At 39.4% G+C, this 27,271-nt stretch overlaps 1 protein-coding gene across 1 annotated transcript; it reads left to right on the forward strand.

Moving 5' to 3' along the window:
• The first annotated feature begins 251 nt into the window (after positions 1 to 251).
• On the forward strand, positions 252 to 27,271 carry LOC137248484 (uncharacterized). Its single transcript, XM_067779409.1, has 2 exons — positions 252 to 1,367; positions 22,828 to 27,271. The coding sequence occupies exon 2, from the start codon at positions 23,930 to 23,932 to the stop codon at positions 26,441 to 26,443; it is 2,514 nt and encodes an 837-aa protein (XP_067635510.1). The 5' UTR covers positions 252 to 1,367; positions 22,828 to 23,929; the 3' UTR covers positions 26,444 to 27,271.

Below are 27,271 nucleotides of genomic sequence, written 5' to 3' on the forward strand. Positions count from 1 at the left end.
TGGTGCGCTTTTTGTAATGCAAACCTAGCGTGCCGTTGCTTATTTTCATTTATAATAATTGTTTATAATAAAAAAAAACAAACGCGTTGTTAAAATATGAATTACAAATGGCATAGACGCTGCGCATGCGCACGGCCCATTCTGTTTTACGACGAATAATTTTTTGAAATTAAAGTCGTGGAGTGTTGATTCACATTTCGCGCTTACTGCGCTCTAATCAGCAGCAAAAACAACAAATTATAAACATTTCATTCAGTTGTTATTATGCGTGCAAACGAAAACAAATTATTACAAATATACAACAAAAGGGAAATGAGAGAGTAGGTAATTTTGTGCTCGCGCCCTACGATTGGCAGTCTAAGACTCTAGCTAGTCAGCTGTCAGGTCTAGAGGCAGCAAGTGGCATAATTCCTAGAAAGTTTGTAGTATATGCCAAGAGGACGGAGTTATTATATAATACAGGTTCTGGTTTTTGAAAGGGTTATTCAGTTTGGTCGTTAAACAAACGTCTGGTGGCACTATGGACTCATTCAGTCTACTTGAGGTACTCACGGACCGGTCCGAAGACCCTTAAGGCACTGCATAACGACTCCCTGTAAGTGCTCTTTGCTCCTTCCTTTTTCTACTTGGTAATAACGCTAACAAAAGCAAATGCTACAACAACTACAACACTAGAAGCAACAATCAAAATAGATTTGGAAATAATTAGTAAATTAAGGCAGGAGCCACAGGTATTACATACAAATATATTTACATATGTTTATGTATATCGATGTATGCGCGTAATTCATCTGTTAACTTTTCTAGAACGCGTTGGCCTGCATTTATTTGCGCAAGTGCAAACGCGTACGCTATTATCCGCCGCGCTCTCGTAAATGGGAAGCGCATTCGTACACTACTCATAGCGCATGAGAAATGTCTTTTTTCAGTTACGCGCGCTTTACTCCAATTGTTTTTGCTTTGGGAACCGAACATTAACTATGAGTGTTGTTACTGTTATATATTGCGCTCGAAACTGTTAATATTACACAAATACCTGCCGCACCGCCTTGTTAACAACTCGCGCCGCAAAGGTCTCCAAAGTACGAGTGCAATCGCTTGACAATCGGTTTCGAAAAACGTCAAAACTGTGCCGGATTACGCGGTGCGGTTGTTTGGACGCGCGAGATGTTAATGTTGTTGCAGTGTATTTTTTGCTTGTTTGCGCGGTTAACAAAAATGTAAAAAATATTAAAACTTAGCAAAAAACCAAGAAATTTTCTGTTTCTAACAAAATAAATAAATTAAAAACTGTTATAAATGAGCGCTAAACAACGCTTCTGCGCGCCTCGCTTCGTAGCCGCTCCAAAGTGTCAACACTAAAACAGGTAAGCAAATTGGTTAACACATGTGGTAACACATACCAAAAACAACAACACTGATCACATATCCATATTTAAAATCATAATCATACAAACAATTTTTTTTTATTTTATTAATTTTTTTGTTCTTTATATTTGTCTATCGGAATTGAATCAACATTTGCATCATTTGCATACGAATCACATTTTTAGTGAAAGTATTAACGATTGTTGAGTATTAAATGCGTTTGGTAATTGAGTTGTTAAAAAAATATTTATGAATACCCCTATTGGACTTTGCTTAATTACAACAATGGCGTACATTGAAAATAGATAGCTGGCCTTTTGCACGCTTTTGCAATCTATTAACTGACGCAAAACTGCATTTTGCGTTTCACGTCGACTCAGCTCACTATTGCTTTAGCGCACACAATGTATATCCATTGTTTTACAAATCGTATTTATACTGCCTTTATGTCGCAAAAGCGGACAAGTTGATATGAGGCGGGCACAGGGAGGATCTAACGCGTAAATAAAGAATGATTTTTTGAGGCGCCTTTTGATCAGCTCGTTGCGAAATTAGTTCACACTGATTCGAAATCCATGATCATATGTATGTACATATATGTAGTTCTGAATACCATGATTCATGTCGTCCCTACTCTTCATCAGGTATGACCGGCTGAACTTCTTATATTACTAGCATCATAATTTAGGAAAGATACGATTTCTGGCTAAATACCTAAAGCGAAAACCGTAAGGCATATTTCATCAGGAGAGCGATGCGGTGGGGATAGCAAGAACAGGAGTCTGGTGAACCTATTCATGTATGGAAAAAGGCTGGACGTAGGGTTGGAGGAGAATAGAGTACTCTGTAAGCAGCTCGGTGTCTTCCAGAAGGGGTCGTCGCAATTAAAGATGCCGTGGGTGGAATGCGCTGAATTCTGCGACTGTTAGGTTTTTTGTTAAAAACTATCTAGGCGCAGGTCACAATCGGCACGAGCGGACACTTGCGAATTGGCACGCGGCTGTGAGTAGAGAGTTTGGAATTCCGCTGGCTACTATCTCCATGGTTCTGGCCAGTTAGAGCTCGAGTCGGCTTAGCTTAGCGAGCGCTGAAGGCTGATACGACCTTACGTCAGGTGTCGAAGTTTTTCGGGCCAGTTTTTACTATAAGCGATAGGCTTTTCTAAAGCTCATCTATCCATAGTAATGGTGATGGTAATAGGGCGCTGCCAACTTAAGGTCAAGCGTAGTCTCAACTATGTTAGATGTATGAAGAGCGACAATATGAAATCATTCAGTAATTTTATGCTCCATTATCTAACCTCAGAACTCTGAGGAGGAAATATCCACGATCGATATGCTCCTTTTACGCAACATTAGCCATCATCCAGTGAGTTTTCTAGCTCCGTATCACGCTCAATTCTCACGTGAATGCTCTGGATCATTTAGAGACTTGAGAAGCAGAGGTCGTGATATTTTTGCACACGTGAATTGTGATAGGCAGTTGTCGCTGTTTTTCATTTAACTTGTGGCAACATGCTCACTTTTCTGCATGACGGCAACCCGTTTTGGGCTAATGACAGATTTTTGAACGCAGCGAACGACGCGCAACACGTTTCAACAAGAACATCTCAATTTTTAACTAAATTTCATTTATTAGTTGTAAGAGTATTATTTATGTAATAAATTTACGTTAGATCAATAAACGTATAATCTAACGTGACTACAGTAGTATCAATACAATCAAGTACACTACAAACTCATACGGCGAAAGGCTAAGCAGCGACATCTATTTTTGAAAAAGTGGGTTTATTAAAGTCAGCGTTGCCAAACCAAAGACAAGTAATTAACAAATTATCTGGATCACATATTGAATCAGACTTCTATCTGGATTTATCGGGCTCAAATCGTTGTTGTTGCATGTACATGCAAAATTATTTATCTAGCTCAGGATCTTTGCGACGGGATGGTGGCTATTATCATTGTCACGCAGCGTTTCGCTAAATAACTGAAAGCCACCAAGCAGCCAATGAATGGAATTAGTAAAAAACTAGCGCAGAACTATTGCGTTAAGAGATTATGCTATTTCTATGTTTGTTCCTTCACTGTGGGTTCAAACCCCGGGCAAAGCAACATCAAAAATTTTAGAAATAAGGTTTTTCAATTAGAAGAAAATTTTTCTAAGCGGGGTCGACCTCGGCAGTGTTTGGCAAGCGCTCCGGGTGTATTTCTGCCATGAAAAGCTCTCAATGAAAACTCATCTGCCTTGCAGATGCCGTTCGGAGTCGGCATAAAATCATGTAGGTCCCGTCCGGCCAATTTGTAGGGAAAATCAAGAGGAGCACGACGGAAATTAGAAGAGAAGCTCGGCCTTAGATCTCTTCGGAGTTTATCGCGCCTTACATTTATTTATTTATTTATTTTTTAATCTGAGTACCCTAATTTTCCGAGTGCATGAAACGCACGAGTTGGGCTCAGACCATGGAAAAAGTTGTCAAAAGTCATAAACAACTGATATGAAAAAGTTGGCTTAGCGTATTTTCAAGGTCCCCATACAATAGTTTATTCACAGTTCCGAATCGCTGCGTTTTTCGGTCTACTAATTTGCTTTGCCTACTATTTTTTTCTGTTTTGAATGTTTTGTAAAATAACATCCATATATGTTTACTCTACCTTAACAAAGGGGGCCAGTATAGTACTGAAAAAGTCTATTGTTTGTCATGTAGGTGCAAATATTATTGTTTCAGCCTATAAATGTATATAGTCCCTTATATGTGTTATGTCCTATTGTAGGCATAGTTAGTACAATGCCTTCGTTATAATTGTAATAACCTGAATACAAACAATTGCTTTTGTTAAGCCTCAATAATATTTGAAATTTTGACGCAAACAAACTTTTGTTGACCCATTTAGTTAAACAAGTAAAATTATAAAATAATAAACAGTAAAAACAATTTACTACCGCCTGAAAAATTTTGTAAATAGCGGGTAGAAGCTAGTGTTGTGCCGAACACATTTCGTACTCGATACCTTTACTAATTTAAAAAGATCGCGAAAAGTAATCGATTTCAGAAAAAAAATTTAATTGGGTGTGTGTATTGTGTGTATTTATGTACGAGCGTGGGTAGTTATACTTCTTTGACATCATTAAAAAGTATCGTAAATACTTATCTAGGCAAAGGGCTACCTATATACAAAATTTCAGTCAAATCGAATCGTAAATAGAATTTTTTCGAATAGATCGATTCCTGGTGCACTTCTTTAAAGAAACTTCACAGGCACATTCTTCGTGTTACTGTGAAGCTATTTTTTCACCATTCGATCTGATTGAACATTATGTATGTATTTATGTAACCCATTATGTGATGTGGTGAAAGTCCTACTCAAAGCAAGTTTGCTTGTACAGTTCACAGCAAACATACACACGACTGCATTTTCAATCCGTTATTTTTGTGATACAGTGATGCGCGCACAAAACACAAACTTAATTCGAAACCTTTTACTTTCATATTACATTTTTTTAAATTTCACTTTCACAATTTTTTCTTAACGCGCCTAAAGGGTTATGTATAACTTCAAAAGTATCGAGGGAAATTAATCGATGCTTACTCGTATCATACTCATAGAAAAGCTTAGTAAAACTTCTGAAAACCACGGTTACGTTATACTAAAAACCTTTTTTTCTATACTTTATGTGATACTGGGTAAATCTACGCACTACTTCTGTTTCTTTATGTCGGTGTAAATTATTGAAATGAGTCTCAATGTCAAGGATTTTTTTCGCTCCTATCCTTTTTTTTATTTTTATCCTAAAAAAAATTTGGCGGAAATAGTCAGAGAACAAGTAACACAAATACAAGGGGCGTTACTTCGCACAAATAATTTTGGTGACAAAACCGCAATTTGTGGTGCTGTTCGTTATAACAATCAAAATTTCATCAAGAAGTGCCTAAAGCAACTGCAATAAGAAGTTGAATTCAAATAATAATAATAGAAACAACAAAAAAGTTTGAAATTGCTTTGCCCGTGGCGTGAGCCCAGGATCGTCGGTGTGGTAGGTGGATCACGCTACCACCACACCACAGCGGCTTACTATTCATATCTTCCACTACTCAATACAACGAGCAACAGCGTTGACTACAAAATAATCTAAAATGTTATATTTTGGTGCTAAATTAGAAAGTAACACCAAAATAAGTTTTGATATTACTCCAAAAAATGTTAATACTGTAACGAATTCTGGGAAAATCCTGATAATTATACACCTTCTGCTAACGTTTGAATCGCTGAACGTCAAATAAATAACTCCAATATTCAGTATGGCATAATGGTCTTTATTTAGACTGCTTTGGGAGTAGTACAATTACAACCCTCGCGTACTTTGCTGATGCGTGTTAAAATCTAACTGAGGAATAAAACTCAGCTTGCGTTGCTTTTATGCTCTGTTGCCTCGTTCGCATATTCTTCCTAAGGTCTAGACGTTTCATCTTCTAGAACAATTGTATCTCCTGCTTGGATATTTAGCTATATGCGTGTGTATGTGTGAGTAACAACTTCTGCTCTTAGCTGATAACTGCATATGTGTATGTGAAATAACGTCTTTGCTTAAGCTGCTGATTATGTGTGTGAAATATTCTTCGTCGCCTTCTATTCTGTGTAAATGACTTGCTTTGAAGTGGTCATGTACACAAGTGTGGCTGCATGCTTTATTGTTGCTGTGCATTTATTTAGTAGCAGCATAGTTATGTATAGAACTGCTAATATTCGCCACAATACTGTACTTTACTTTTTGTGTGCTTACATGTAATCGATACCTCGACTGTGTCCACATACTCGATACCCAAATAAGTACTCGTAAAAGGTAATCGACGACAAAAATTACTCGGTACTTGGGCAAAGTACTCGAATATGTGCTCGCAGTTTCTCGTATGAGAACAACACTAGCAGTAGATAATGTACCATATCCAACAATATGATCATACCTTAACACTTCATTAACCATTGTTGTTGGAATTTCGCACCTACTAATAATTGTGCAATCTAATTTTCCTTCCATTGAAATGGGGGAATATCGCGGTTAGTGAAAACTATTAATTTCATGGTTTAGGCACATCAGATTTGTGTAATTGGCCGCGACTAATTTACAATAGCGCCGGACTATTGAATGTGACTGTAAAGTGGTGGATTTTTTTCTTTTATAGTATAATTATGCCTCATGCGTAAGCTGTGTGCTTTTTGTATTTTTTTTTATATTTACATGGGTCATATGATAAATTAGTCAGTGTCCCAAATTTAATTACATTTGTACTTTACACGAACACATTTCGGTGGATAACTTATTACATATGTATGAGTAATTGTTTGGAATTTTCCTTATAGTGCTTTTATTACACATAATTTTAAAAATTGGCTGCCGCCGTGGTGTGACGGTAACGTGCTCCGCCTACCACACCGAAAATTCGGGTTTACGCCCTGGGCAAAGCAACATCAAAATTTTAGAAACAAGTCTTTTTCAATTAGAAGAAAATTTTTCTAAGCGGGGTCGCCCCTCTTCAGTGTTTGGCAAGCACTCCGAGTGCATTTCTACTATGAAAAGCTCTCAGTGAAAACTCATATGCCTTGCAGGTGCCGTTCGGAGTCGGCATTAAACGAGTAGGTCCCGTCCCGCCAATTTGTAGGAAAAATTAAAAAGAGCACGACGCACGTTAGAAGAGAAGCTCGGCCTAAAATCTCTTCGTAGGTTATCGCGCCCTGCATTTGTTTATTTAATTTAATTTTAAAAATAAAAGAAGTAATAAAGTGTTTTTATGTATCTATATTTGTCGACTTAACATATCCGTACCACCTGAAAAGGCGGGCACCTGTTCGTATACGTAACATTTTTTACTGTTCAGAAAAGTTCAGAGATAAAAGTTGTTTCATGTTTCAACAATTTGTTTGAGACCTCAAGAAAAATCACCCTGCATTATATTTGTGAGAAAGTGCTTTTGAATTTCATTCGAAGCCAGCTGATTAAACGTTCATTGCCTGCTATCAAAGAGATTTCGCCCACCGGAGTCACATGATGCTATTTTTCACACAAAAATGAAAATAAGTAAACAATAAATACTATAATGAAGAGATGAATATGAGCAAATAAAAACAGACTTATAATTAAATTCTACCTACGTCCGTTATCTTATTTGCCTTTTATTATTATTTGTCTTATAAAATCGCAGACTTGAGTGAGTTGGCACATTTTCAAGCCTTTATTTATTAAACCACAAAACTGAATACAGATATCGAAAGGAGGGAAATTGTTATTCCAATATACATATCTCATAGAAATAGGGAAAGTTTATAGAAAGATGGAGTGGTAGAAACTATGCAAGTATTCAATAATAGAAAACGGGGTTTGCTCTCCTTCAATTGACAAGTTTTGAGTGGGTTGGGTTAGGCGGTACGCAGGCGGTTTCCAAACTTCCCTTCGAAGGTACTCTAAACCGCTGCGAATTCCCTCAGCAAGCGACGGGTAGGATCACATTCGTTAAACCAAACAACTCCCACGCCCTAACCTCCGCAAAATGATTGAAAAATAGGCAAAAAGAAAGTCAAGTTGTTTTGTCTGTAGTCGGCAAGGAAAGTGATCAATATGCTATTTTTCCTCGTCGCTACAGCTTTTGCAGAGAGCATTTGTTGCACCCCAGCGGCTTAGGGGGCTTAGAATATACCCGCGGCAGGTATGCCTATCGTAAGAGGCGACTAGAATACCAAATTGATTCAAGGGGTTACCATCGCAATATATAGCTTCTCCAACCCAATTGTAAACCTCAGCTACCCGTGGCAAATCCTGTTTCTTTGACAGCTGACGCTCTGGCGACGCCAAGTTCCTTATGGATGTAGGGGGTGGGGGCAGGATGGCCTAGAAGGTTTCATGTGGTCATACCAAAACGTTATCGAGACGGTCGGCTAGTACCTTAATGGTGGTTATTACCGGCATGTACCAGACCTGCTTCCGGAAAAGGACCATCAACTTCGATATCACTCCCCAAGGCCTTCGGGGAGTGTCCTTATCGCTTCAACAACAACAACAACAAAAACAACAAGATAACTTGTTGGTATAAGCCGTGTTATAGCACCTGCTAAGACGCCTCTTAATAGTACCATAGATTTCAGTCAAGTTTAAGAAGGAAGTTTCTTAGATTACTAACCAAACATGGCCACAGGGAGTTTGAGGCCTCGCAATATTGCCGGTTGGTTCATAGCAAGTTCTGTCCCCTAAGTGTATTTTTCGATTTTACTCATGAGATCGCGCAATGGCGGTTGTATAGAGTTGTCTGCCCCATTAATGGTCATTTCTGAGCCTTTCCTGCATATCTCATTGACCAGCTCGTTCCTTTCAATGCTGCTGTGCCCAGGCAACCAGCAAAGCGAGACGTGATATGTTTATGAACATCAGCAAGGCTCGAAACTTCCGTACAATTTAAGGCAGCCTGACTGTGATCAAAGATTGTTAGGTTAGTCGCTGGAGTCGCACTATTAAAAAAATATACATAAGAAGAGATTTATGTCCAGCTTCTCTTTCAATTTGCGTCGTGCTTTTTATTTTTGCTTACACTGAGTCCGAACGGCAGATGAGTTGTCACTAAGAAGCTTTTTTTGGCAGTAATACAATCGGAGTGTCTGCCAAATCATTGCCGAGGGGCGACCCTGTTTAGATAAACTGTTTTCTAATTGAAAAAATTGCTTCAAAATTTTTGATGTTTATTTGCCCGGGACTTGAACCCGGACTCTTTGGTGCGGTAGGCGGAGCACGCTACCACCACATCACGACGGCCGCCTATAATGAAGGATAAGTCTGCTTTTTCTATGGCATAGATCTTGGCATGGAAAGCACTGCAAGAGCCAAGAAGTTAGTAAGATTGGCTGACCTGTAGATTATTTCAGTTAAACCAGCACCAGTTTCCATTTCTCCAATTTTTAACCGTTCATGTAGATTGTAATTTCCCTCTCGCATTAGTTTCCTCTGTAAATAGTCCGTATTTGACTTTAATTAAGTTTAATACCATTACATCTTGCATTTTCTACGTCATCTAATATCGTTGCTTTTCCTTGCTCTTTAGTCAAACACATCTGACCAGACATACTTAAGCAGAGGTCAGGCATTGTTACTGCCATAGATGATAATCGCCGATACTACTTCTTTTCGCGTCGAGAACTATGTCAAGATACTTCGCTTAAATTTCGGCAAGTTGAAGGAAGAAATTATTGTTTGTCTAGTCAACAAGAGAATTACCCTTTAAGTGGCACTTACCCCCCACAAGTTTTGCCTAATTGTTAAAAGAAATTTGCATCTGATCAGTATTACTAAGTTGTCAAAGTTTCCATGATTCTTTTAATTCGCAGGCTGTCTGGGTGTACTTTTTGTGGTTCAGAGATTTCTCAATACCGCTAAAAATCCTGTGATGCGCTTTGCCTTTCCGGTTGGAGGATTCAAAGCGTAATTGTAATTCAACAGTTGTTAAGTGTAGGTTGAAAAAAAAAGTCCTTATGGTCGCTTGAGAAAAAAATTCTATGGCTATTTTGGAAAATCAGGATGGTCATATGTTAATATCGTTGTAGGTATTTGATATTTGTCGTTGCGCCCATTTTATATAGTCATAACTTTAAGTGACTTTGTGGCCATTTAAAGTGGTCATAAGGCCAACTGACGTTATGGTCTTTGACCTAATGTCACCCCTGCTTTAAATTCACTTCTTTATGTCCCAATTTGCAATTTTAACAGCCAAACTCATTTATCAGCTGCTGTGTCAATGGCCTTAATCACCTGCCACTCTGAAATTCCAATCAGTAATTGATTGCAGATAGCCCCCTTGCCCGACTGCGCTTTAATATGCAAAATATCGAAATGTTATGATTATTTTTATTATAGAAAGATAGGAAATCGCATATCATAGGTAAATAAATGCAATTAAGCGAAATCAAGATGGAAAATTAGCCAATAAATGAGCCGTCGGGTTAAATCAAAAATAAAAGTTGAATAATGCAGAAAATCGTGGAATTCTGTCAGAGATTGCACTGCGTACAATAAAAATTTATAAATAACTTGAAAATGCCGTATGTAAAGAAAAATATAATTCGCAATGAATATTCAGCTCTGGCAGATAGTTGGAAAATTTGCAATTTGAACAAAGAGTGTTGCGATTACATAAAATGCTGCCAAGCACATTCGCACTTTTTACTGCGTAAATAATGATCAAAGTTTCAAAGTAAAGTACAAAAGACATAAACTAAAATCGAAAGAACACATTGCTTTAATGGCATTTTGACGTAGTTTTTTGTTTTTTATTGATGACAGTGGGTCAGCCGCAAGGCAAACCTGTAAATGTCGTTTGTTCGACAGCTAATTTACTTTCAACTTTATAATTCAATCACAAACATTTTGTCAGTTTGAATGCTTTTGCAAAAACAAATGTATATTACAAATACGAAAATAATTGTCTTGTTGTTGTGATTTAGTTTTGAATCAAATTTTATTGGTTTTAAAAATATTTGTACAGCCACACAAAATTCTATGCTCTTTTGCAATTAAATGACGCGAAACAAAATTAATGTCGTTAATTAACGTTTCGACTTGAAATGACACACAGGCACATACACGTGTGTATATATTTAACAGTACACAAAAACAGAACAAAAATAAAAAATATTTAAATAAATGTACTTAAAATTAACCGTTTTCGTAAATGAATTCACGAATGACCACGTCCAAACATTTCGTAAATTGTGTAGGGCATAAAGTTACCCAAGGGTTAAAGCTACTCGCTTTTGGTACGCATCACAAAAAACTTCGTGTGTGGCTTCAATATTATGCCACTCACGTTTTTACGATGTTTCTGAATATTACACACCTACCCCAAATGGAATTGGGTGGAATGTTTTTTATGAGCTTTGTGCGAATCGTAATTATTACAGTAAACCGTCTCTTTTTAAAGGGCCGATTAATGGTGACTTATAACCATAAAGCCATAACCAGATAAAACAGCTGATCAAACCTACCTTATGGAAATCAATGTAATCGGTTAATGGTGCCATACCATAACCCTAACGCCATAGCCAACCAATTGGTTTTTGGTTTCTCGCCATATCCATAACCTAAAAATATCTGAGTTGGTGAATTTAATAACTTTTTGTAGATTTTATTCATTGTTTTGGATACGTTATGACTAAGAGACTTATTTTTTGTGGAATATGTTTGTAATTTTTTGCGTTTTCTTCATTTTTATGAAAATTTCACAATTTTTAGGTTAAGGCACCATTAATCTATCACATTGAGATGTTTATGGATATGGGTATGGTTACGACTATGGCGCTAGGAAGTTTGATGGAAGTTTAATTTGGCTTTAAGGCCGCGTTACAAAAATTTCTTTCCATATTTAATTTGACACTCATTGCTAATAGTTTTGCCAACTGTTCACGGAATATCCCTCAAATCTAAAAAGTGGCTATTATTTATATATCATCGCCTGAATGGAGGATAAACATATCGGTTGATAGTTTGTAAATACCCTCTCTCTGAATATCATTGAAGAACGTCATATCACGTTTTTTATTTTTCAAAAATGCCCCACATCCTAAAACAAAAAAAAAACGTATTAAATACTGGGTTTAAAGCAAATTCTGAGATGGCTGTTCTTAAACCGAATACTTAGCTCCAGCAAACCAGTTTTCAGCCTAACCCTCGCAGTAGAGAATCCTGTTCCATATATGAGGCTCGGCCGAGCTCACGCTTTTTACGGAAGGAGTGTATGGGAGGAATCATGGCGGCTGTCCGACATACATCGAAACAAACAAAAACTAATTATTGCCTCTTGAACGATATGTATAATGTCCTCGCCGTCCTGGTTGATTTGGGGGATGTGGTATTGATCCATCACCGACGGCCGAGATATGCATAGTACCTTCCATTTCTGTGTCACTATTTTAGGACTCTGAAGCTGCAGAAAAGGCAGCGCATTCTCCGACTTTACCATGTATGAGATCCGTATCTCAGCCTTTGGTATCGTGGTTATTGGCGCTCTATCAACCACCTGAAAGCGTGTGTCGATGCCTTGTCTTTGTAGGTTAAAAAAACTTATGTCAGTCGAAGGGTGGCAGCGGTTTACCCAGTTGGGTCTGCAACATTTTGATTTTGAAAAATTACTACGATGTATTAGCGCTACAGTGAGGGACCAGAGTCGAATCCGTTTTCTACGTTTGGCCTCTTAGAGAAAGCCAGAGTCTTGATGTTGCTTCCTTTTGCCACATCATCCGCTTTCATATCCGTTCTATTTGTTGTTCGCATACCGCTACTTGTTATTGCTTTAGCTACTATTTCCTCTTTCTGGCTTATAGCTCCGGAGGTAGTTACTACTCGGTACTGGGGCCTTTCTGTCTTAAAATATGACTGCAAGTCATCCAATAGTCTCAGCCCAAATGGCACCGTGGATTGTGGGAGCTGACCATTTTTTGGTCACCGACATCTTGCCGTGCTATGAGAAGGAGCGGCGTAGAAGCCTCTACCATCTACAAGGTGCGATCAGTTTGTTCGCAGCCTGTAATAAGACAAATGGGTCGGAACAAAGAGAGCAAGTGGGAGGGGGAAACAGTAACAACCTAAACAAATTTCGCAAACAAATCCTTAAAATTGATAAGAAAAAATAGGAAACTTAATCAAAAACAACATAATAAAAATTTATTAATGAATGAGATGTAAAAACAAAACAAAAAGGGTTGAGGCGATTTACGTCATTTAGGGTTATAAAAATGAAAAAAAAAAAAAAACAAAAGCGGAGAAAAAAATATAATCAGCGATTAGCAAAGAGATACGAGGCTATGTGTTCTGGAAACCTCCTATAACTCCCAGCAGATAATACAAGTGCATACGTGATAAAGGGTAGACAACAACAATGACGGTTATCTTTTGCAAATGACTTTCAAAAAGCAACGCGCCTCCTACTCTACCGTCGTATGCAAGGCTGAACTACACAATGGAATGGCAAAGCAGTTCGCCATGCAGAAGAATATCAAGTCAAAAGAAAATTTACATTGATTTCGATTAACTGACATATTAAACTACAAGGTGCTGTATGGAAAAAAATCAAGCAGAAGCAATCAGCTGTTGGGATAACAACACCTTGTACTGAATTCGCCTTGCCTCGTATGCTTGAAATGTTTCTGATAGATAATTTTTTCCAAGAGAGGACGTACGCACGCATTAATCACGTACTAAGTAATCGTATAATATATATAATCACGCAAGGGAGGGTGTCCGACTCATAAGAGAGTAGGACGCTTTGTCAACAGAAAGTGCTTGATTATTTCCTGGATGTGAGTACTCATTAAGTGTACGAAGTTATACTAAAATATGTCTAGGGCGTCTCTGTTTTCATTGATTAGTACGGTTTTTAATAGGTTTGGAGGTAAAGACAATCTCCCCAAAATATTTTTGCAAACAATTTTTCTTTTACATTGGTTATTAACAGTTAGGCCTGGTTTTTCAGTACAAGTTCAACTCAGTTTGTCAGTTAAACTACGCTTAAACTTATTCTGCAGTTTTTCAGTCTACTTTAACTGAAGTTTAAGCTGAGCTTAAGCGGTCGATCTGGTTGGGTTAAACTCTAGTTAACCTATCCGTGATTTCCGTTCGTTAGAAATGTCGTCGAATATACCTAACAAGCGTTTGGGCTTGAGTATCATTAGAGCACATGTTAATAACTAGGCATACTTCTAAAATCTCAATAGTTGTTTCGAAACAGTGGCTCAACTCGAGAATCATAGTGTACTCAGTAAAATAGGTAATTTTTTATAAAACAAAAAATGCTATTACTTAAGTTGAACAAATTTAATTAACAACTTGTGGTTCTTTAACTGGACTCAAATGTAAGATTCCATACTACAGTTTTTTCACGAAAATAAAATGAAATATATATAATTTAAAAAATAAATAAATGTGACACGCTAAGCTCCGAAGAAATTTTAGGCAGAGCTTCTCTTCCAATTTGCGTCGTTCTCCTTTTAATTTTTTCTACAAATTGGCCGGACGGGATCTACTTGTTTTATGCCGACTCCGAAAAGCATTTGCAAGGCAGATTAGCTTTTACTGAGAGCTTTTCATGGCAGAAATACAAATGGAGTAAAATGGGCAATTCCGCTTAGGAAAAGTGTTCTAATTGAAAAACTTTGTTTCGAAAATTTTGATGTTGCTTTTCCCGGGGCATGATCTTCGGTGTGGTGGGCGGAGCACGCTACCATCATACCACGGCGGTCGCCTATATAATTTATTTTTGATTACTTACGCCTCATTACTGCTATCAATTAGGTGTTTATTTCTCACAATTAATAGCTATTTGCTTCGGTGGTACCACCTTGGAGATTTTTTTTCAAATCCACCTCAACTCGATATCCAATGTAGTATATCAACTGGAGAAATGTGTTGAATATTCATTTGAGAACTGTACATTTCTCAAGATCTCTCGAAATTAGGATATTAATTGGAAAGTATTAATGACGTTGGAAATCAACTCGAAAAAACTTCCGGAACTATATATATGTATAATTTCGGTGGAAATTTTTTTCAAGCGCTAGACGAGCACGTTTTTTTGATCAGTATAAATCATCGACAAAATTTAGGTCACACGATGACTCAGCGCGCGAGCATCAAAACGTGCTCGTCTAGCGCTGGAGGTAGGAGCGCGGTCACAAAAACATGTATAACTTTTGACCTAATGCAAAACAATGACTTTTTTCACCAAAATTTTTTTAAGGGATTGTAGAATTGAATGAAATGTGTATTTTAGAAGAAAATGTATTTTACTTTTTCTCGAAAAAAGAAGAATGACTTTTCTGTTGAATTGATTTTTTATTTCTGAAATTTATATCAAGGCCTTTTTGTACAAATTGAAAAATTCCTTTAACAATCTAACCAATGCCTACTATTCTCGTTGCTATATAGTCATATCGCTTGAACATACTCCGGCCTTGAGACTCGACCGTTCTCGAGGCTCAACAGGTTCTACTGGTAAAACACAAAGCTTCTGAACAGGGCGACTGATGGTGTTATGACCCGTCCAGATAGTTACGTTGCGCACCAACCCATCGGTGCCTGGATGTAATTCTGTTACTCGTCCCATTTTCCATAGTGTCGGTGGCGTAGATTCGTTTTTGATGACCACCAAGTCACCTACCTTAAGATTTTGTCTCGCCTTTCGCCATTTTGGACGTTGTTGAAGTTCATGTAGATAGCTATTACTCCATAACTTCCAAAATCTCTGAGTGATGAGCTGGCGAGATTGCCAATAGCTAAGGCGATTCTCCGGCCGTTCCACTGGAATTAGCTCTCCTAAAGTAGGAACCAATGCTTCTCCAATGAGTAGATGTCCAGGTGTAAGGGGATTCAAGTCTCGAGGGTCAGCACTCTGGGCACATAATGGACGTGAGTTCAGGACTGCACCAATTTCTGCCAATAATGTCTGTATCGCTTCTATTGTCAATAGTCGAGCGCCCATAACACGCCGCAAATGATGTTTCACCGACTTAACAGCCGCCTCCCACAAACCTCCCTGATGTGGAGCAGATGGAGTAATAAAATGCCATTCAGTTTGTCGCGCCGATAGCGATTCAAACATATCCGAGTCTTTCCAAGTCTTCAGCATGCGACCTAGCTCTCGCTCAGCTCCTACGAAATTTGTTCCATTATCGCTCCATAGATGAAGACAATGGCCATAGCGTGAGGTGAAGCGAATAAATGCCATTAAGAAGGCGTTGGTTGTTAAGTCTGAAACAAACTCTAAATGCACCGCCTTGGAAACCATGCACACGAATACAGCGATATAACCCTTTATAACCGCATTGCCTCTTCGACGATCAGGACGTACTTGTATGGGTCCTGCATAAACCACCCCAGAATGCAGAAATGGACGGGCTGGACGAACTCTACAAGCTGGAAGATTTCCCATCATTTGTTCACTCAGCTTTGCCCTCAGCCTTTCACACATCATAAAATTCTTCACCAATGACCTAGCTAATGTTCGTATACCAATTTTCCAATAATTGCGCCTTAAAGTCGCTATCAGCTGCTGTGCTCCGCAATGCAGCAGTTTCAAATGCGTCGACCGAGCTATAAGATAAGCCAATCTGCCCTTGCCTGGTAGTATCGCTGGATTGCGCTCGCAGTCAGGTAAATCTGCTTTTTGTAACCGCCCACTCATGCGCAATATACCATTTTGGATAAAAGGAGCCAGCACTACAATTGCATCCGACAGTCGAATAGCTTCAGCTGAATTCTTATCGTGACCGGATCTATTGAGTTTTCGGATATCGTCCTCGAAATGATCCCATTACTCTTGCTTAATCCAGAAGGCTAAAGAGTGATCTAGTTCCTTCCCGCTTAAATGTTGCTGACGTCTATCTGCTAATGATGTCCGACAATTTTTAGTAAATCTTAATATCCATGCCGTCACTCTTATTAAACGAGTAATAGACGAATATCGATATAACAGTGATTCTTCTTTTATAAATAATGTTCCGACATGAGCCGCAAGCGGCTCTACACCGTTCCGCCCTGCTGTTGCTTGTAACCTATTTTATCGGTCTAACTTTACTTGGCGGCATTCCTTGTTCACTTCTATTTCAACCTTTTCGTGGTTGCCTTCTGGAAGCTTCGGCCACATGATTTTTGGGAAACGAAGAAACTCTGGACCATTCCACCACAGCTGAGAAGCGATTAACTCATCCATCGCCATTCCTCTAGAAATCATATCAGCAGGGTTCCTGTCAGTTGGAACATATCTCCACTCGTGATTGTTTGTATTTTTATTTATCTGCCGTACCCTATTAGCCACAAATTGTTTAAGGCTACCGCTATCTCGTCTCAACCAGTATAGAACTACCATGGAGTCCGACCAACAATTAATCGAACTGATTATGATTCGGTGATGCCCCTCACAAATAGACAATACGCGCTGCATTAGCTCACTGAGCAGCGTTGCTGCCCGCAGCTCAAGCCGTGGTATGGTCTCCGTTCGTAAGGGTGCTACTCTCGATTTCGCTAGCAATACATTGGATGTCACTACTCCCTTGTATTGTATTACAGCATATATAGCTGCGCCAAAGGCTTTGGTTGATGCATCCGAAAAGCCATGCAAAGTCAAATCATATTGTCGTGCGTATCCTATCCAGCGCGGTATACGAAGGCTTCTGAACTGGTCTATTTGAGAAAAAATACCCTGCCATTCGATCCTTAGCATTTCAGGTAAAATTGTATCCCAACCTAATTTCTCTTGCCAAATTCTTTGAAGTAAAATCTTTGCTTTGATTATAAATGGTGACGCCAAACCATCCGGGTCATACATTCGAGCGGTGATACTTAAAGCCATTCGCTTAGTCCAACAAACTGGATCTACATCAGGCAGTGATTTCACTGTGAAAGTTAACTCATCCGTTGAAGGAATCCACTTAAGGCCCAACACTGATGCTTCCATATGCGCATTCAGCCATTCACCGTCAACTTCAAATTGCGAACCAATGGAATGTAAGACATCTTCCTAGTTAGACTGCCATTTAGTAAGTTCGAAACCTCCGGCCGCTAAAAGCTGTTTCAGCTGCTGGCATAAGTGCAACAATTCCTCCTCCGTATCAGCTCCGACCAAACAATCGTCCATATAAAAGTTATGCAATACAGCGTGTGCACCTAAAGGCCACCTATGTACGTTATCTTTAGCACATTGCTGCATCGCTTTGATGGCACAAAAGGGCGCTGATGCCATCCCGAATGTCATTATAGTGAGCCAATATTCAGCTATCTCTCCTGTATCATTCCTCCAAAATATTCGTTGCAAGTCCCAATGTTGCGCTGCTATTTTCACCTGCGGAAACATCTTCTTAATATCTGCCGTTACCCCATATGCGTGCAAACGAAAACCCCAAAGAAGGTCGATTAAATCCTTTTGCAACTTGGGCCCGATCATTTGGACATCATTTAATGAAACACCGGAATCAGTGATACAAGATGCGTCGAACACTACCCGAAACTTCTTCGTAATTGCATGGTGAGGGATATAATAGGGTTTGTTTTCCGGTGAAGTTGTTGCCAGCTTTAGCCATCCCTTTGCTATATACTCATTTATGAAGCTCTGATAATTTTCTTTCAATATTGGTTCTCGTTTAAATCGCTGCTCCAATCGTAAATATCTTTGGAGCGCTGTCACTCGATTGGAGCCAATACGATCCCAGTCGCGTCGTAAGGGAATTTCTAGAGTATAGCGCCCCTCCTGTGGATCGAATGTGTGGGTCTCTAAGAAATGGGTTTCACATTCCTGTTGCTCCGTCGTCCAAATGGAGTCATCACCTGGCAAGCTTTCTACTTCAAAGAAACGTTGTACTAAGTGCTCAAGTTGATACTCATTTTCCATTCTATCTACCACTTCTGCTACATGGACTGCCACAACGCTAGCGTTAGTCGGCATTTCGCCGAATAGAAACCAGCCCAAACGAGTCTCCTGTGCTACAAAGCCTGACGCTAATCGACGCATATTTTCCTGCATCAGTTGAGCCCATATACCCACGCCCAAAAGCATTTGTACTGGTGATGGTTGGTCGAAAGTTGGATCAGCCAAAAACGTTGATATATCGCTAGGCAAATCTTGCTTCCGTAATCGTGTTTGAGGCAATAACATTTTACCTAAAATCGATGGAACCACTAGACAAGTGACAAAGATGCCTCAAATCGTCCAGATAAAGTGACATAAGATGACCCGATATTGCGTTATTACAAACTTGGGATTGCGCTCCAATAGCCGACGAAACATTAACCTTTGTTCGATGCGTGCAAATTTGATTATTAGCTACGACATCCTTGCTGAGCAGGTTCACTTGTGCGCCAGTGTCACATATGGCACGTAGTCTTATAGTCATACCACCCTGCGTTACAAAACGAACCTGAACAGTAGCCAATAGAGTGGAGCAAGGATTGATAAGTGATGATCGCATTATGACGGGCTTATTCGCAGGTCCGCAGAATTCTGATGGAGTAACAGCACTGGAAACCCCGAGGCCAGTTTCCACTTCGCTTCTTGGTTGCTATTGGTCCTTATCTAAACTCGCCTCCACAGTTGCTACCATTAACTCATGCGGGACTTCCCCCTTGGAGTTCTGACCTAACTTCGGACAAATAATGCTATTATGGGGTGCTCTTTCACACCTGGGACAGCGACTAGATAGACAGTTCCGAGCTGTATGTCCTTTTCGCAAGCAATTTTGACATAACCCCAGCTAAAAAATTCGCTTAATTTTCTGGTCACGACTCATGCGCCCAATTGTAGGGCATCTATGGAATGCATGATCTCCTGAGCAGCTGAGACATGGCTTGTACTTAACCGGTATGTTTTGGCTTAACAGCCCGCTACCACGACGCTCAAGCCAAGAGAAAAAATCTTTTTGCAAGTTCGGAATTCGATCTGTGGGCCGAAACAATTCCCACTGACTACGTGACACGCTATCTAATCTGGACTCTAGAAAGTTCAATATAAATAAATCGCGTTGTTCCTCAGCTCCCAACTGTCTTGCCACCATTCGCATACTATTCCTAGTAACATCAAGCATATCCCTAATCAATGCATGAGTAGCCTGTGACCATACTGGTAAATCGTAAATAGCTGAGCAATGGGCTGCATGGCACAAATATTCATTATCATATGTCATGCATAATGTTTTCCATGCGTCAACGAAGCTGTTGTCTCGCTGTGGCCAATAACCCAATGATCTAGCCGCATCGTCTTTCACACAGCTCTGCAGGCGACGAAGCCGTTGCAGATTGGTAAGGTGTGGATTTTGAATCACTTCAGCAGTAAATATATCGCGGAACTGAATCCACTCACGATGATTACCTTGGAACGAGGGAAGCCGATCTGCCAAAGGCAATTCTGCAAATTGATGTTGTAGTGGGTGGTTATTACCGTGGATGCACGATGTTGTAGGGGTCGGTTCCATTGTTTTTAATTTTTGATACAATTCGGCCCGGACTTTCACGTATATATCTTCGACCTGCTGCTGACGAGCAAGATCATCCGCCTGTTTCACCTCATCGCGCGAGCTGCCTTGCAGCTCCCTACATACACATTCAAATTTTTCCCAAGCCTTAACTAAAATATCGAGTCGTGCCTTTAAAATTTCCACGTTCATATCATCAGTTGAAGCAGAGGCCAACCAGTCGGACTGCCGCTGAATTTGCAATGCAGTATAATCTAAATCCAAATGCTTACTCTTGCATCTCCTAATGGCTTGAACATCCATCCGTTGGGAATCTTCTATATCGACTGTTAAGTCCGTTTTTTCTTCCTCTACACTCGTTACGTTATTTCTATCATCACCTAAAAGAAAATTCGAGAAAAATATCAGGCACTTAACGGAAGGCTGGATTGACTAGCATTATCCTTGTCCTATAAATCACTCCCCAGTGTTCGATAACTACTAAAGTTAACGTATGTATATAACCTTAGTATATACGAGCGTACCCAACCCCAGTAAATCGCAGAAACTAGTGTCTGAAATCGCATGCCATCATAGATTAATCTTACTGAAACGTCAGACTTAAATTCGCTGAGCCTATGCCACAATTCGCCGATATATTATGCAGAAAGTCGCAGATAAATTCTTGCATAAGTCGCAGTTATATTTGCATTAGCAGTCTCGCTTCTTTTTCGAATGGCTTACGAATTCGGACTTAAATCGCTCTGTATCAAAATGTGTAACTACGCTGCAATAGCAACAAAGTCGCTGTCAACCCACAATCAAGCCTCGAAAAAATACACATGCACATGCATACATACCATTCACTTTTGGAATTTTTTGTTTTTTAAATTTACTTCGCATGCAGCGTTTTCCTCGATCCTCGCTCACAGGTAACAATTTTGCACGCTTATTTGAACTTGGTCCAGAGCTATTCCGCTCTGCCCTTCTCAACGCCTTCGCTGCCATCAATCGCATCATATTTTCAAATTAGTCAGCCTAAAAAAAAAATGCACGAACGTTCGACTTCCAGTTATATATATTATTTTCTTTCGCTGCTATTTTCCCAGCAAGTTGACTGTAACTGCTTTTCCCATTCGGCTCGATTGACCAAAATGTATTTTAGAAGAAAATGTATTTTACTTTTTCTGTTGAATTGATTTTTTATTTCTGAAATTTATATCAAGGCCTTTTTGTACAAATTGAAAAATTCCTATAACAATCTAACCAATGCCTACTATTCTCGTTGCTATAGAGTCATATCGCTTGAACAAATGTGTTAAAATTTTCTCGCAAGCGGAGAAGTTTTATTCATTTTTAATTATTTAAAACAAACAGGATTTTTTAGCGAAAATAATAACTTGTTATAAAAATCAATTTTTTTATGGCAAATTATATTAATTGGCGAAAATTTTGATGTAGAAAACGTTAAGTTTCGATAAACCGTTCAGGAGTTATTAATTTTTTAAAATAACATGATAATAACATGATCAAAAACTCTAACTGTTAATTACTAATGTAAAAAAAAATTATTTGCAAAAATCTTTTGGGGAGGCCGTCTTTACCTCCAAACCGATTAAAAACCGTATTAATCAATGAAAACTGAGACAATCGATTTTAAAGTAGCCCACTTGAGAAATTTCGAGCCAACTACAACATTTTTCGGAAGAAAGCGTCCGATTTATTGGTATTCTATTTATAGAGCGTATTGTGACTTTTGTCTCTACATTACGTAAAGTTAGGATTATTAGCAGATAACTCAGTAGGTGAAGCTTTACCTGAACGAAAGTCCATTGTGATACCACAATATGGACACGTTAGTACTAGCTACGTATAAGAAACACTTCGCTGGTATACAAACCTTCTTTAGAAGGAAATTATCGGAAAAAAAGATACTTGCAAATAATTTTAGTACTACGAATTCCCTTTGACTGGTTCCGTTGACATTAAAGCAATGGGATTCGCGTGACAGTTGCACTGAATATTGACTATCCGAATAGATGAACGTAGTCTGCTGCCGTAGATGACACCCTTTTCCCAGTCCTCTCCCGAGGGCATTGCTGGGGTGAAGCTTGTACGAGGTGCAGTTTCCGGCATACAATAGGCTGTTATTTCTGGGTTGATGTCGAAGCGGATTGCCTCGAGTTGCAGTTGCAGCAACATGCACGTTTTTTAGAATTCTGTCCACTAATTTTTTCAACCCTGTGACAAAAGAATTCTGCTTATATATAAAAAAAAAAATAGAATGGTGTAAAAAAACGGAGATCACATGAAAATAGCAAAGTGTGCTTTCAAACACACTCTTGTATATTTTTTATGACGAACTTATATGAATTGCAATTTTAATGATAATTTATAAAGTCAAAGCGCATTGCAACCTGCAATATTTTTATTTAGGTATGCGCTGCACCTTTTGCCATATAATTAATCATAAAATTATTGCTTTTTCTATTTTCAGATACTATTGACGACAACAAAGTGCAAGCGAAATACCGCCACTGTTGCTGCCGCTGAGTTGACAACATTGTTAAACATTGCAAATGAGCGCAGTAAGATATGTAAGTGCAATAGAAGTGACTAATATTATAACGCGAAAAAGAATCTATTAACGCGATCAACGCAACGCGCGCGCACGAGAAACAGCTGAGCAGGCTGGCCACTGTCGGGGCTTTCGGTAGCGCGAGAAGGTCAAAAACGCCGGTAACGTAAGCAAGATTGACGCGTTTAGTGTAGCGCTTGATGCGCTCAATACGACATCTTTGAAACAAAAATCGAATATGCTATAACGCGTTTAAATGTATGTGAATATGAGCGTGCAGTTATGTTAAAAATCATATTTTCACAAGTGGTGCTCGCACGTAGTAGATGCGTTGTTAGCGTGTGACGCGCGCGCAACACGTAAGCGTTATGAACTTTAAATTCTATGAAGTTTTTATTAGATCTATCTAATTATTACGCGAATTACTAATTGCTTATATAGAGTTTAGATGACGAATCACGGTTTCGTCGAACAGCGCGTCATCGTGCATTCATGTTAATTAACAAAAGCGAGAAAAAATTAGCTTAAACAGGTTTACATACATATGTACATACAAGTGTAGCCTTAATTGGTAGGTGAATTGAAATAGGCACCGAATAAATCGCAAATACTCCAACGAGACGTTTAGCGCTGCAGCGTCTACCAAGCGGTGGCGTCTAATTGTCTGGAGGAGCTCGTGCGTCAGCAAGGGGCTATGCTGTTTAGCGTCAAAGGTCTTTTTTGTGGATTGGCAGTAAGACGCTAAGTATTAACAATACTATCACAAATCACAGCCATGGAAACTTTGAAGCCTTTAAGAAGCATTCAGCAAATACAACTTTTGGTGCGTTTTTTGTTTTTGCAGCTAATCGCTGCCACTTACGTCACTTTTTATTCTGTATCGACGTCATTCAATTTAGTGTAGATGTTAAAAATGTTAACCATCGTACAGCGAATGCAAGATAAATTCAGCACTATATGAAAAGTTAAACAGGGGAAGTAAGAAAAGCGAGCACTGAGTGTACACGCACTTGGTGAAATAATGTATAAATTGCCCACTAACGCGAAGAGAAATAAGCGCAACAATAAAAGTAACAAAAAGACTGACAAACAGTACGTTCAACGCCAACAATTGTCAGCCATAAGAGCAATGGGCAATAATACAAGTCGGCGCAGAGCCAGAGCAAGCGTAAACAACTCAAATGCGGCTGCGGTCGCTGGTGCGTCTTCAACTTCATTGCCTCATGCTCCCCCAGAGTCTATGTATGATGCATTACGTGTACACAGGCGAGGTATGCTCGAAACATGCAAAAGCATTCCAGCGCCTTCGAAATTAAGGCTAAAAGCAGCGTCGGAAGTGACGTCTGAGATGTGCGGAAATGCGCTCGAGCAAAGCATTTTAGATTCCAATACTATGCAGTCTAGTGAGAGCACTGTTGGACCCACGCGCCCAGATCAACATGCGCGCTGCTCAGCAAAGAGATCAAGTTCGTTACATGCCACAAAAAAGACAACTGACGCGAGCAAAACCACATACATAGAATGTGACACAAAAATAGCTACAACAAAAACGCACACAAAACCATTAACCGATGCGCGTACACATAAAATTGTGCTAGAGACGCACGCGGCTTTAGCGACGGCGAGTCAATTAACAAAAGAAAACACAAATGCAATAAAGTACGCTACAAAAACCACAGTCAATACCGCAAATGAAAGAATGACGAAGGCTGTAGGAGAAACGGAAACGGCGGAGGTTTGTTCGGTTGAGTTAAGACGAGCGCAATCGGCGGATCGTTTGACGTCGCAGTCAACTACTATGCCGATATCGGCTGACGCGCAGGTAGATATGAAATCAAAATTCAGTGAAAATAAATGCCCGTTGGCAGTGCTAACGAATGTTAGTAATCAGAGAAAACTTGAAGCGAACAGTACGATATCAGCATCAGCCCAACAACCTCACAGCAATAATAATCAATTGCTGAGCAACAGGTGGTCATTAGTTCACGATATAAACAGGGCAGAATATGAATCTACAAGCACCAAGCAATCAAATTCGGAAAATAGTACTGAAGATATAGAGCGCTCATTGAATTTGGCTGCACGCAAAGCTAAATTGAAATCGGAATTCTTTCGCGATTTTGCACTGCATGAAGTATCCAATAAGCGGTTAACAAAATCTACGACAGTTATTGACGTCTGTGGCAAGGACTCAACCGAACCCTTTCTAGAGAAAAATCAAAAAAGCCTTCTGAATTTGCGTATTGGTGTTAGCGGTACAACGACATTCCCACCGTTACCTGCCACAGTATTACCTACAATCGCAGTACACGAAAGCGAAACTCCCGCAACCACATCAATAGTGGCGAAGCGCAAGTTAGATTTGAAGCGTAAGTTTGAACAACAAACGGCGCCAAAGACATTACCTACAAGTGAACAGTACTTGCCTGCCAGCAACGTATTTCCACGCGTTGAGAAATTAGTACAAAAGTTCGATACCAAATCGACAAGCCCTGTAAGAAAAATGATTGTTAATCCAAATAAGACGAACCAGGCAGCCGATAGCAACATGTTGACATTGAAGCCGGATGTGTTGGAGCAACGCAACAGTCCAGTCTCGGACGAAGGCTGCAATCTGGGACAGAGTCCATACTCCTCGGATAACGAGGACAATGACACTACAAACATGGGCAAATCAAAACGGAAAGAAAAAGTTGCGCGTTCAGCGAGTAGTGATTCCGCGCTCGGTTTGGAGGTCGACGAGTCTATGGATACGACACCCGCACAGCAACCTACTGGTACACAACAGCGCAGAATGACGCTCACTGTCACCGATTTGCCATTGCGTCCAGCGCTCTTGCCATTAGCCGAACCCACTGCTCTGCCTGATTCACCACCCATTGACTTGCCGCAGCAAATCAGCAACATTTTACCAGCACCAGCCACCATACCCAGCAAAGTGCTGTTGGAAGAACGCTTTGTAGAGCTGCCAGATGATCCACGTTCTTTGGCGCCTTCGCAACCTTGTTCGCGACGCGAGTCTGCGCAGAGTTGCATTAGTGACTTCACGGCTACAGAGTGTCCTGGTGGACGACGTTTTGTGCGCACACCATCTGTTGTTGTTTCGGATTATTCCGATGAAGTAATGTGCGGCATAACGCTCGAAGAAATTGAATATTTCCGTGCACAGCGCATGCGACGACGACATTCCTCACTAGACACAGCCAACGAGGGCGAAGGTGAATCTGATGTTAGCGAAAGCTCCTCCTGTAGCAATCTGTACTATTGTGGTTCTACAATATCAGCATTAGATGGGAATGAATGTTACATAAATGGCATTCCCACGCCTTTGGATCGTAAGACAAGCGCCTGCTCGACCTGCTCAGCAAGCGCCGATGAAGAATCGTTCACCATTCCTGAAGATCGACAACCACCGAACAAGGATTTGGCCGATTTGTTAGCAGCACAGCATTTGAGCACGAAACAAACAACAACAAAAAAGGTAGGTTTGGTGGTACCAATGAATGAGAATTCGAGCGAGAAGGCTCCTTATTGATGAGGTCACTGTGTGCACAAAAAGTATCTCAACAAACGCAAAGTATTCCAATTCCATTATTATGACCCCAAAGAACTGCTGTAATTCGTTTAAGTTTTGGTTTAATTTTAAGTATATAAATATATATATATCTATCGTATGTGAACTAGGAGCATAAGTAAAGAGCATTGTAGTTGTTTGAGTGCTAGTCTGAGCGTTTGCTTCCGTTAGCTTGAGAAGCCACATACAATTTTACAGCGTCGCACCAAAGGCCGGTGAAATGAGGAAGAAATGTGTGCAGCTTTCATTTAGTTTATCTTAGCAGCGGGACATTATAACCCATTCCATTAAATTTTTGTATTTATTTTGATTGCTGTTTGCTCGCGTTTTTTATTTTATTGTCGTTGTTTTTTTTTTGTTTTATGACATTATCTATATTGCCTTTATGATTTAGTATGTTTATCTCTGTTGGTGTGGTGCTCTGACGTGAGCAGCCAGTGCCGCGACTGAAATGAACTATAAATACAAATGTACATACATATAAATATATCGTAATACAAACAAATATTTTCCTTTGTTAACGTGAATGTGCACGAACGCACACAAATATTTATGTGATAAAGAATTGTTGCTATCATAATCAAATTTCATCATCATCATCATTCATACTTGAAGTGCTTAATTTTCTTATCTTTCAACATGAAACACGTTTTCTAATTACATACACACGCTAATTGCTGATAAATGTGAACATACCCTAAGACATTTTCGGAAAAACAGAGTAAAAAATTATAAAAAAATATTTCCAAAAAAAAAAAAAACCAATAAATAATTATGCAAGAAATTTCT

The sequence above is a fragment of the Eurosta solidaginis genome, chromosome 4 (genome assembly GCF_040869045.1).
Source record: "Eurosta solidaginis isolate ZX-2024a chromosome 4, ASM4086904v1, whole genome shotgun sequence".
Taxonomy (NCBI): domain Eukaryota; kingdom Metazoa; phylum Arthropoda; class Insecta; order Diptera; family Tephritidae; genus Eurosta; species Eurosta solidaginis.

What these genes read in the sequence shown, in the direction of transcription:
- LOC137248484 (XM_067779409.1), top strand. Translation starts at nt 23,930, where the DNA reads ATGTATAAATTGCCCACTAACGCGAAGAGAAATAAGCGCAACAATAAA.